The sequence below is a fragment of the Leishmania panamensis genome (assembly GCF_000755165.1).
Source record: "Leishmania panamensis strain MHOM/PA/94/PSC-1 chromosome 35 sequence".
Lineage (NCBI taxonomy): Eukaryota > Euglenozoa > Kinetoplastea > Trypanosomatida > Trypanosomatidae > Leishmania > Leishmania panamensis.
In genome coordinates this window covers 1,625,929-1,638,447 of record NC_025882.1, presented here as the reverse complement: position 1 = coordinate 1,638,447, position 12,519 = coordinate 1,625,929, and the positions used below count along the sequence as shown (strand labels likewise).

The 12,519-nt window shown below is 54.7% G+C and overlaps 3 protein-coding genes across 3 annotated transcripts; all 3 read right to left on the bottom strand.

The window, feature by feature from the left end:
• Window positions 1-2,793: 2,793 nt before the first annotated feature.
• Window positions 2,794-4,023, bottom strand: RPT6 (proteasome regulatory ATPase subunit; the record flags this gene model as incomplete). Its single annotated transcript, XM_010705077.1, has 1 exon — window positions 2,794-4,023. One exon carries the CDS (start codon window positions 4,021-4,023, stop codon window positions 2,794-2,796), a length of 1,230 nt encoding a protein of 409 aa, XP_010703379.1.
• A 2,364-nt stretch (window positions 4,024-6,387) lies between these two features.
• On the bottom strand, window positions 6,388-9,060 carry LPMP_354460 (hypothetical protein; the record flags this gene model as incomplete). Its single annotated transcript, XM_010705076.1, has 1 exon — window positions 6,388-9,060. One exon carries the CDS (start codon window positions 9,058-9,060, stop codon window positions 6,388-6,390), a length of 2,673 nt encoding a protein of 890 aa, XP_010703378.1.
• A 1,358-nt stretch (window positions 9,061-10,418) lies between these two features.
• Window positions 10,419-12,065, bottom strand: LPMP_354450 (hypothetical protein; the record flags this gene model as incomplete). Its single annotated transcript, XM_010705075.1, has 1 exon — window positions 10,419-12,065. One exon carries the CDS (start codon window positions 12,063-12,065, stop codon window positions 10,419-10,421), a length of 1,647 nt encoding a protein of 548 aa, XP_010703377.1.
• Window positions 12,066-12,519: the final 454 nt, after the last annotated feature.

Sequence of the window (12,519 nt, the reverse complement as noted above, 5' to 3'; positions counted from 1 at the left end):
GAGTTAGATTTTGCTGTATCGATAACCAAGGCAAAGAAAAGGTAGCGGAAAAAGAGCACACAAAGAGAAGGGAATAAAAAGCAGGAAAACAGAGAGAGACACACACACACAATCAGCGCACAAATGCACACGACAATTCACAGCTGATACTCGAGAAGCTGCAGCACGCAAAACGCATCCGCGAACAAAAAAAATTGTACAAAAAAAAAAGAGAGCCCGTGAGGAGACTCGAGGAGACCTCAGGCAAAAACAGACCGAAAAAAAAGAGAGGAAAAGAAAAGGCACCCAAACAAAAGAGACAAACGTGAAAGCGGGAGAGGCACACAACGCTCTCAGAGAACGAGAGAGAAGAGAAACGAATGCGCACAGGCGAATGATTTAAAGGCGCCACTCATAAGCAGCGCGACAGAAAAGAAGAGGAAACAAAACAGCGGAATATCGGTAGAGAAAAACAATACAAAAAAAAAAACAGCTCCCACACAGTGAAGCCTCCTGGCCTGCCCTCACTCTCCTCCACCCTCGCAAAAGAAAAACAACAACTCCCAACAAAACAGTACGCAGAGGGAAGAGGAGACAGTAAAAGGCGCAGCGGAACAGAAAAAGGGGGGAGAATAGCCCAACAGGAAAGAAAAGCAACGCAAAGGCAGATAAAGAGCGGCAAAAATAGCCACGAACGACCCAAACGCCACGACACACAGACACAAACGTTTCTCGTCAAGTGACTCTTGAGTCAGACGTGCTCCTCTCTCTCTCTCTTCAGCAGGCTTGCTTGACTCCCACGGGTCTACAGGGGTCTGCACAGGCGCACGCACAGCATCAAACCGCCGACCTGCAGACAAGAGAAGCACAGAGCGGAACACCCCTCTATCGTCACCACAGTTCACAAATGATGGAGAGAAAAAAACTAACAGCAGCACAGAAAGAACAAAAAGAGACACACGCCAAAGAGGCGGGCAACAAAATTAAAAGCGGGAAGAAGAAGAAATGTCTCGAAGTTGGAGCGGAAAGAAAGATGCTGATCTTCGCCTCTGTTGTCACTATTTCCTGCTGCTGCTATTTCGTGTCTTTACAGGTGTGATGGCGTAAAGGTAAGCAAAGAAGGGGGCAGGTGATCGCCTAGATAGACCCACACAAATACGACAGCAAGCACAGAAACAAAACGCAGAAAAGAGAGAGAACCGGTGTGACGAGGAAGGGAGAGAAGCCACGTAGAGCAAAGCGCAGAAGCCAAGGCCAAAATGCAAGAGGAAAAAAAAGAAAAGAAGAACGCCCAACTGAAACAGATGTGAGTGTGGTTGCTGTTATCGATGCTGCAGTGACCGTTTTCTCGCACGTGCTACTCTGTTTTTCGCTCGTCTTTCCTTTCTCTCTCTTCTGTAGCGCTATCCTATCCCATACACCCACGCGGACAGAGGCGAAACTAAACTACTACAGTGCTCAGCGTGAACTTCTGTGAAGAGCCGAAGTGATGGTCGGCAGTGTTAGCGGGTGCAGGCATCAAGTGCAGAAAGTGCAATGTGAGCGTGTTGGAGGGGGGGGGGGGAAGAGACGCAGTTGAGAAAGTGAACGTTGAGGAGAGAAGGACTCAATATCAAAGACGTGCAACAGGCCGTAGAGAAACAGCAAAGAAACGGGGTGTTGGAGAAGGAGAGCAGAATTATTGGACCATCAGGGGCGGCACAGTGAAGGCGGTCACGAAGGTAAACGGCGCGTTGTACAGTTCTGTACACAAAGAAAAAAGGAGAAGAGGAAACGAGTCCTCCCTATCGTTGATACGCCTCCCCCCCCCCCAGAAGAAGCATCGACCTTTCCGTAAAGGAAAGGCAGTGCATGAAGCTCTCTGCCTCGTAGATCTTCACTCTGAGGAAGGTCCACCAAGGTCGCAGCCCTACAGCATGGCGTAAAGCGCGAGATCGTCATGCATACCTCACCGCATCGACGAAAAAAAGGTCGACGCACCGTGAGAATGACGTTGTTCCTCGCTCGAGGTGAACTATTCTGTGTTTTCTTTGCAGGTTGCACCATTCACCTAAGAATCCGAAAACGGCTAAACCAGCGCGACGCCTGTTGCAATAAGGGAAAACACACAAGGACAAACGGAGGAGACACTGCAGGGGCTGTACATAAGAGTCAAAGAGGGAGAAGCTGCACAAGAGAACGGCAACTGCGCTACCTCACGGATACGCCTCACAGGGCAGCGATGAAAGAGCCGCCAGATGCACCGTGGGCAGCAAGGGGTATTACGAGAGACAATTCACAAACACAAAGTCCTCTAGTGTGACTCGTCTCTTTATTCGCTCGTTTGAACGTTGCCACCTGTCCCCATACCCCTCACCTCATGTCCAACATAACACCCGCACTGTAGCCGCCGTGGCCGCCGTCGTCTCTCTGTTGCGCTCATTTCTCTTTTGTGGCTTCTTGGATCGCTGAACGCCACCAGGAAGCACACAACGGGGCGGAGAGACGAACAGCAGCACCGACACACACGCACACGCACACAAACCCTCTCCCCTCTCTATGCTCCCCTGCACGTGTGTTCATGCATGGGAATCTTCGTCGCTACCTTGACGCAGCCTGAAATGAGAGGGATCATGAAAGGAAGACAGAAAGGACGGCAGATGTGAAAGTGGAGTAGTCAACGCACTGCATCAGGTAACCATCTGCCCACAGGCCACAGGCGGCCATTACTCAGTGCAACTGTGCAAGGGATACAAACACGCACACGGCGTACAGCGCAGTGTAAGCCGATGGGTGGATGCCTCCCGTCTACCTTCTTGGGCTTTCCATCGCGTTCTACTTCCACATCTTCTTCAAAGACACATTTTTGTCCTGGTCTTTGTGCATCACTTTCGCAACGGCCAGCACAAAGTCCTCGTGCGTGATGTGCACGCGGCGCTCGCGTAGGGCAAACATGCCCGCTTCCGTGCACACCGCCTTCAGCTCAGCGCCAGAGCAGTTGGACGTCTTCTTGGCAATGTCCTTGAGGTCGATGCCGCGCGTCAGATTCATCTTGCGCGAGTGAATCTTGAGAATCTCAAAACGGGCCGCTTCGTCTGGGGCGGGGAACTCAATCTTACGGTCAATGCGACCAGGACGCAGCAGCGCCTCGTCAAGGATGTCCATGCGGTTAGTTGCCATAATCACCTTGATGTTCTTGGAGGCCTCGAAGCCGTCCAGCTGGTTCAGCAGCTCAAGCATGGTACGTTGCACTTCGCTATCACCGTTCTCGCCTGACTCCAAGCGCGAGGAGCCAATGGAGTCGATTTCATCCATGAAAATGATTGAGGGGCTGTGCTCGCGCGCCATAACGAACAACTCGCGCACCATGCGTGCACCTTCACCAATGTACTTCTGCACCAGCTCCGCACCGCTAACACGGATAAACGTGCACTCGGTGTGGTGTGCCACGGCGCGCGCAAGCAGTGTCTTACCGGTTCCAGGCGGGCCATACAATAACACACCCTTCGGTTGTTCAATTCCGAGAGCCTCGAACAGCTTTGGGTGCTTCACAGGGAGCTCAATCACCTCCTTGATCTCCTTCACCTGGCGGGACAGCCCGCCGATCTCGTCATAAGTGGACTCCTTGCCTGCCTTCTCCACCTTCATGAGCGATACGAGTGGGTCCACCTTGGTGGGCAGAATGTAGTGGATTGCCGAGGTCCCGCTGCGCAGGGCAACGCGAGCATTAGGGGTCAATTCCTTGAAGTCCACCGTCTTGTCCACATCCACCACCATCTTTCCCTGACCAGAGTCCGCCTTTACGAGCACCTTGTTCTTGCCCATTACCCTGACAACATCCACGACGAGGGAACCTGACTCCTGGAGCATCTGCACCTCCTCTTTAAGGTGGCGAACGCGGCGGTTAAGGTCATTGCGCTGGGCCTCGAGACGCTGAAAGTTATCGAGGGTGCGCTTCTGCGTTGCGCGCAGCTCGTGTATTTTTTGCAGAAAGTAGTCAGAGACGGCGGTGTTGCTCACCGGCGCTGTTAACGACGAGGATGGCGCGGCAACGTCAGCGAGCATGACTGGAGGTATGCGGTGAGTGTGTGCGGCGAAAAAAAAGTGCGAATCCCAACTCAGAAAACGAAGCTATTGAAATGTGAAGCTCTGAGGAACGCTGCAAGAAGGCGTTCACAGAATACCAGGACTGCTTCTCCGATCAACGTGGAGGCAAAGGGGAGATGGCCTTGCAACACGCGAATTTGTATGAATGCGTGGGTACCTTGTGAGAGAATGAAAACACGGAGGAGGAAAGGTTAAAAAGTATGTCTGTGTGACGAGGGTGCTGCTGCTCAAAGGCTACACACACTCACACACACACACACATACACACACGCACACACACAGCGGCAAAGAATGTTGCGATGGGAAAGACGCTGTTGAGCGGGAGAGAGAGAGGTACGCAGCCGTGACGAGAAGAGAAACAAGATACACGAATAGAGATTTCTACGTGTTATTGCATGTTTGAGTTTGTGAACGTGAAGGTGAGCGACATCAGTTATTTGGCACACCCACACCCAAAGGTTGAAGGTGCAACAGACGAGAATATGAGAGGTGCAATGGGATGAAAAGAGTGGAGAACGGAATGGGGACAGAGAAGCGGCAGGCCTCTTCGCAGCTCCAGCGCGGTAGAATCACTACGGAAGGTGCGACTGGACTAAATGACAATCCGGCCTGTAGCACACGACTCTTGCACATTCCCTTGCTGTGCCCGCTGGCAAAAGAGTTACCGAAAAGGTGTGTGGGTGTGTGTGGGCGCGCGAAAACAAGTCGAGGAGATTCACGCATCTTCTCTTTGTTGTCGTTTGGGGCAAGCGAATAGGGATGCCCCTTCACCAGCCACGAATACGACAAATTGAGAGCAGAAGCACGAACTACCCTGCACCTTAGCTCCTTTCCGCTTACCGCTCATGCAGCAAGAGAAAGCGCTATGTTGCCCTGCAGCAGCTTGTTCTTTTACTTGCCCAGGGCTGTTTTGAATTTGGGGTGTGAGAGGCGTTCCTCTGAAGATGAAAACGAAAAGGACAAAAAGCGAAAGCGGCTTTGTACGTCGTGGGGGCACTTGTCCGTCCTCTCGCTTGCTCAACGGCGCTCCTGACAAGAACAGGCGCATGCCCCAGCGATGGGAGTCGGCAAAAACAAGAAAACCCAAACACACGAGTGAATCTTGAGCATTTACTACGATCTAGAAAAGAAAAAGTGCGCAGGGGAAAACAAAACATGGGGTACACAAATAACGGGGTGAAAAGGGCCACAATGAATGAGAGTTTCACGAAAAGGAAAACTACAAGTAAAAAAACAATACGCCGACAGCAAAGCACGGCAATCACACAAAGACAACAGCATCAAGACAGGCACAATGAGGACAAACAAGATGTGCTTCGACATTCTTTGAAGAACTGCATGCACAGCAAAAGGAGATCCCCTCTGGGAACGGGGAGGAAGGAGTCGGCACTCTCTGGGAGAAAGTCAATGAAATGGATAAGGAAAGAGGCGAAGCCGTCGATACGGGGACGCAGTACGCTGAAGGATCTAACAAGGGAAAAGGAAGAAAAGGAACTGTAGAAATTGTGCCGTGCTAACGAAGAAGAGGAAAAAAAAGAAGAGAGCGCAACATGAGAGGAACACCATGACACTAACGGAGGTGCATGACTAGGAGGAAGAGAACAGCGGGGGGGGGGAAGGGGAAAGAGAGATGCAGGTCTGCGTGTGCACCAGCAGGAGCAAATCTTCTTCCTCTCCTTTCCTCCTGATTTGTTGCCTTTTTGTTGCTTCGACGATGAACTGTGGGGAGAAAGACGAGTAGTGCGGGAGGTCGAGGGAGGCGGTGGCCTCGAAAAGGCAAGATAGAGTCTAGGTCAGCTCAGATCGCGAACGCGCCCACAAAAGAGAGCGACAACTCAAAGAGGGCGGGGTGAAGATGTGGTGATGACACAATAGAGCACAAACAAAGGATGCAAACACAGTAGAAGCAGAGGCGGCGAAGCACGCGCCAGTCAGCGGCACACAGAGTTCAGATACGTTGAGTGTGGGACAAGGACGGAGAGGAAGCTGGTGAGGGCTCATGTTAGAAGTTTGTGCAAAGATGCGCAAAAAAAAAGAACAGGAACGGAAGCGGCACCCCTGCGCACGCACGCACGTATTCGGCAAACAGCCAAGCGAGAAGCAGAAGGACCAACGCTTACAGTATATACATATTATACATATATATATGTGGCCGCCGTAAGGACTCGATACGCAAACATTCAAGGGACAAAACAACACGCAAAGCAAAGGTGGCTGATAGACGCAAAGAGAAAACCTTCTGGCCCAGGGGAGCGCACGCGAAGTGCAACCGGACGCTCAAAACTCCATTGTGGGGATTGGCACCGGTGCGATTATGCCTCTCTAGTGCTTGCGTGATGGCTGCGGCGTCACGTTTGGTGGGTGCGGTGTCAGCAACTGCGAGCAGGAGCCGGCAAAGCACATCGTTGCACCGCTGTGGTGGCCTTGAGAAAGGGCGCCTGGCATCCCCCAAAGACCCATCGACGTGCTCTGCGACGCCGGTGACACGCAGGCGATGCTGCTCACCTGGCTCCACGAAGCGGCGTCGCCACTGTAGATGCGTTGTTGCTGAGACTGCTGGTCTTTCGCTGACTGGCTCGCGCGCAAGGCGCTGCGAACGTGCAAAGAGGGCACAGATAAACAGGGATCCACTACCATGCCAAAAGCTCGCACCGGTGACGGAGCGAGGTCCTCCATCCTGCTTGACGTACTAGGAAACAGGTGCTGCAGTACGCTACGACGATGCTCTTCGAGCCTCTGCCTCTTCATTGCCTCCTTGGCGACGGCAACGGCAACGGTGCCCTCCTCCTCCTCCCCCCCTAGGCTTTCGAACGAAGTCGTCAGGTCCACACTCCCGAGCCCACCCGGAACACGACAAATCGTGTCCTCGGTAGTGTTGCGACCTCTTGCCGTCAGTGCTTTGGCACTCCTTTCCGGTGTGTCTGTCGCTTGCATTTCTGCGAGGCAGCGCTTACGGGAGCGGAGGAGCTGCAGCCCGCTAGGAATGTGACTGCTAAAGGACTCACAATAGGCACTACCATCAAATGTCGAGCTCCATCGTGGGCCACTGCCGCTCAGGACCCCGGTGCCTCTACCCAAGAGACTGGCTACCGAAAAGCCGTCACAGGCAGGAGCAGCTGCGGCGTTGCTGCCAACGCGTTGTCGAGCAGCGCCGTAGGCGCCAAAGCGCGTCGCAGGAATCAACGTCGGCGAGTCACCATCGCTGCCCCTCTCGAGAAGCTCCTCTTCTTCAAACGCGAGTCGCTTTGGGGTGGGAGAGGCGTGGATGGAGATGTGTGCCAGCCGTGAGGCGACTGCCTCGGCCTTTGTCGTGGACGTAGAGCCTTCAGACCCCTTCAGCTGATTTGGCGCCTCCACTCGCACGCCGCGCCCCTGTGGGGTGGTGTTGCACGTATGATCGCGCCACGCTGCAGCGAACCCTACGCAGGAACTGCAATCGCTGCCAACGTTGGAAGAGAGTGGCTCCCCGAAGTGGTGAGCGTTAGCTTCTGACACAACTACGCGGGACGTGAATCTAGCACCTGCATGCACTCCGTTCACGACGCAACCGCGTCTGTGTGGATTCCCTAACTTCTGGGGAGGCTCGAGAGCGTTTGCTGGAGGGGTGCCGCAGTCGGACCGAACGTAACTCTTGCGCGGTGCAGCCTCCAAGTCCGCAAAGGAACCGTTCGATCCCTTGGCTGCAATGCCGCCTAGTGTCGGTATCGCCTTCGATTGAGTCGCCTCGGGGACGTCACTGTGAGTTTCCTCTTCGGTACTCGCCACAGGTACTCCGCTCAACAGCACGGCGTTGTCCTGGCAGCAGTCGGAAAGCTCGAGCTGAGAGGCCGAAAAAGATATCGGCAGCGGTGCTGGAGGCGAAGATGCAAACAGACCCCTGACGATTGTCAGGTGGCCACGAGGATACGAGGTCGGCACGCCGATCAGCGTCTTCTCCTCTTGTTCCTCTGCGTCATGAGAACACTGCAACAGCGCGCGCACCTCAGCGGAGTCGCGGCACACCTGTGTGCCGCCGCCGACCCACGGCCCCTTTTCTTCCTCTTCTTCGCTCTGAACGGCTCCCCAATCGCAGTGCACGACGGAGTCCGTGTCGCGGCAGCGCAGTGTAGTCGGACGGCCAATAGACCAGTTCGTCTGCACAGCAGGACTCTGCCCGCTGGAGGAGAGTGAAAGGCGCGTGAGACGTGGGACGGAGGCGGCGGCAAACGACTGCGTGGCGTATGTCTGCAAGAGAACGATGTCGTTGCTTCCACTAGCGGGCACACAACTGACACCGTCGTTGCCCTCCTGAAGCGGATGGCCATGTTGATTCGCCATCGAGAAAGCTGCCGTAGCCAAAGTCGAGTGTAACGGCACCGCCCGGCGTGTTACTGCTACGGTTGACGGCGTGCCACATATATTAACGCCAGCGGGCCACACACCGCTCAGTACGGCGGTGCTTCGACCTACGCTTTCCCCTGTTCCTCTACCATCGGTGCCGTAACCGACGGAATAGCGAGCCGGTGCTACGGATCGATTGGCGCTTAAGCACGAGAGAGACCGAACGCGACGCACGACGGGGGCATCGCCAATAGAGGGCATGAATGAACAAGGCGACAACTGCTGGGAAACAGCGGACGCCTGTTCAGTGTGCTGTGAGATGAACAAGGGATGCGAGTGCTCTTGTCCTGGGCATTCTCTTGACCGAGACTGACACACCGTGCGTGGTGTGCAAACACTAGCGCTGTCATCCTGCGGGGGCAACAACGTGACGTACCCTGGGTTGGTGCGCTGCACAGGCGGTGCTCCCTCCTCGTCAGCATACCCATAGTTCCACTCCTCTGCTGCGTGGAGAGCAGCTTCTTCATGGTGGGTCGCCGACGTGGGTGTTGCTGGGCACCACCCCAGGCTTCGGGATTGGAAGCGCTGAGGCTCCGGGGTGCTTGGTTGAGAGAAGAGAGCTGATCCACGTGCGTCGGCCATGTGCGAGTACGCTGCCACACGGAGTGATCGCATCCAAAAACAGAAATCGAGCGATAATGGCCACAGAACAAGGCAGACGCAAGACCAGCCGTAGCGCAAACGACAGCTCTCGGGATGCTTTTCTTCGTTCAGTATCTGTACAGATCCCAACGTGAATCGAACAGTTTCACCGACGCCACCTCCAAGCCAGCAGCAGAAAGGTATAGAGGACGACGATGTCTTCGCTCGAAACGCTATCAGTTTCTTTTTTAGGTTGTATGACGGAATCAGAGAGGTATACGAACAAGTGTTTCTCTTCCTAAGTCGACAGGAATCCTATGCGGGTTGCGGTGGTGTAGTATTCGAATCACAAGAGGTTTCGTTTGCCCCTCTGGCCACAGCAGTACACCAACCGTTTCGCTCCTGTTCTTCTAGCCGCCTTAAAGTGTTCAATGTGACCAGCGGCGAGGGTGATAGCTCCTTTCTTGTGAGACCGAGAGGAAGAAACGCACGTCAGAGGGAGAGCGATGGAGAAGTGCGAGAAAACACTAGACAGCATTAGTGTCGCACACTGGCACTAGCGCACGGAGGAGACCAGGCGCAGGTACTGTCCTCGAATCGTCTTCAACCAAGGAAACAGCGTGTGACAATCGGCATTCACCAGTGTTGTTCGGTGATCTACAGCAAAGCGAGAAGCGACAGTTCTTTTTTTTGGTGTTGTTGCGTTGCCGTTGTCCTTTCTTGTCCCTCGGCGAGGTCATCAACACGCTCGCTGAGGCGCACATTGAGAGGGGGTAAGTCGCCAAGATCGCCGTCAGGCACATTCGCTGACGATATCCCGGAGGCAACAATGAAGGTGCACAGCTTCTGCGCGCACAGGAGCGCCAACGCTCGCCTTTTCTTCTCCTTCACTTCAGTGTCGCGATACGGAGAGACAAATACCAATGAAGTATTCAAAAAGAGTTTCCTGCACAGACAACCCCATATATATGCCCTGCAGCCGCATGACCACTGATGAGCGGAGAAACCCAAGCAAGACAATGGCAACGACGCGTAGGAAAGGGGAGGGGAAGGGGAAGGGGGCAAGAGAGACTGGGACAATAGTGATATCGATGAAAAAAAAAGGAAACTCGTAGAAAGGCGAGATCGGTCAATGCCACACAAAACTGAACAGGAAACAAAAAGGCATACCGTGCGGACACAGACACGCGCACGCATAACCAAGTCACCGCACTCGTGGCCCTTCCTGGTAGGGGAAACAAACGTAGAAGAAGTGCTCAACTCTAGACCAAAGCCCATACACACACACGCGCACAATCAAACAGGTTCTATCGCCCTGACTTTTCTCCATCCATCACATGCCATGTCAGCGTTCCCTGCGCACAGGGCCCGTCGATAGCGCTGCTGGCATATTATGTAATGCGCACAGAAGGGGCAGACACGTCAAACAGCAACTTTAGGCGAAAGGAGCTCGAGTTCACGCCGGCTTTTCCACGCGCTGATGTCAGCTGGACCCCGCGACTGTTGCGCGATGAGGTTCGCAAGCCAGTACTGTTTTGGCGGCGACTACCTGAAGTGCCAGACCTCTTTCTCGTAGAGAACTGTGGCTTCTCCCACTTGTCTGCATCCTTGTTTGAGGGGTGGTCATCGTGCTGCTTGGCCGCCCCCCTAATCGCCTTCGGTTTCTTTTCACGACCCTGCGCAGAGTGTCCGGAAGATCCCCTTGATCGACCGGAGCGCGAGTCATCAATGATGTCAGAATGCTTCTGCAGCGGATCCATCGACCCCTTCTCGTCGTTGAACTGCTGCGGCCGCGACTCCAATGACGCATAGGATGCGGAATATGTGGAGTAAGTAGGCTGCAGCCGCTGAGTACGCGTGTGAGAACAACTCTTGGCTCGAGCTTTATTGTGCTGTATGACAGCGGGGCCGTTGCCGTTTTCGCCGCTATTCAGCAAGACCCTCTGCCGCTCACGCCATTCCTCAAGGGCGCGCAGAGTCGCCTCGCGACGGTGGCGCCTTTCATCCTCCGTGGGCGGAACATACTTGAAACGGTCTGGAATCCGCGTTGCCACATCTGGGAGGTTGTTGGCCGTCACATTGCTCGGCATAGACGACATGTACGCGTGGCGCTGGGCAGAGGAGGAGCGGTAGTTGTTCATACTGTACAGTGCTTCGGCGTAGCGAATGTGCGGGGCGTCGAGGGCGGCGCGCGGCGCACCATTACGGCGGTACTCCTCCACCACCGCCTGCGGCAGCGGAGAGCCCTGACGACTGCGATACGACGTGGAAGACACTCGCCACGACTCATTTCGGTGACGCATGGAGGCATGACCCAGAGCTGAGGGGCTGGACCAGGCCTCCGCCGAGCGTGGTGACAAGCTGTAGCCCTGTTTTGGCTCATAACCTTGCGTGCCTGATGCGTTTGAATGACTGCGTCTCACTTTGTACTGAGCCTCCAGGGCAGTGATGCGGTTCTCACGGTACCCGTGCACGACGGAGGTAACGTGCGCGTACGAGTCATTCTTCTTCAATTGGGAACGAGCGCTGGAGCTGCGACTATTGCGCCCAGGCCGGATTGGCTTGCGCGAGCTGCTGGCATCGACAGGGCAATGAGCAACGCCCCTGGACTGTCTGTCATACATCGGCTGACGCTTCTGAGACTGCGGTTGCTGCTCGTGCGCGGTGTCAGTAATAGAGCGGCGCTGTTGCGGTTCGCTGAACTGCAGTGTCTCGCCAAACACCCCGCCCGTTGTGATCGCCTCTGGGGCATAGTGAACTGAGTTGCTCGGCGACGGCATCTCGCGCGGACCAGCCAGCGACCCCCACGTCTCATTACGCGCAGAAAGTTGCCGTACCACGCCGTCCTGCGCGGTTACTCCCGCTTCGGCAAGCTCTGCGTTAGTGGGGACTGTCCAAGGGCTACGAGGCGTCTGACGCGCCGAACTGGAGCGGGAGTCACTGTCGCGCCGGTGAGTCATTAGCCTCGGGTGAACATTCATCGGTGGCACCGCAGCGCCGTTGTTGTCCTCCGGACTCGCAGAATCGTAGCTCCGCATCGCGAGACTAGGTGGAAGAAATTGATCTTTGTGAAGCTAGCGCGAGTTAGACCCTCCCTCACCCACCCCACTCTCCGTAAGTGAAGCTCTGCGCGTGACGCCACCACAAACCCCTCTCCCCCCAAAAAGCAAGCCTCTTTGTGGGCGCCCTCTCCAGAAAAAGAAGACAATCCGGTCGCCGCAAAGAGGAGAGGACGCACTGGCTGGCAGCTAACAAAATATCAGTCGGTATGCCCCCTCAACGCTCTTTCCTCCTAGTCGCTCTTGCAATCGAAAAAGCCTCCAACAACGAATCTAAGGCAGAGACCTTCAAAAAAAAAAAACACACGCATACGTGAAGCAGAAAAAAATGCAAAGCAACACCTCTGAGGTTCACGCTATGATGACCAGGTGATATGTTTCCGTCCCCTCTTCCTTTTCTGTATTCTTCTCTAGATAGACGATCAGACAAAGG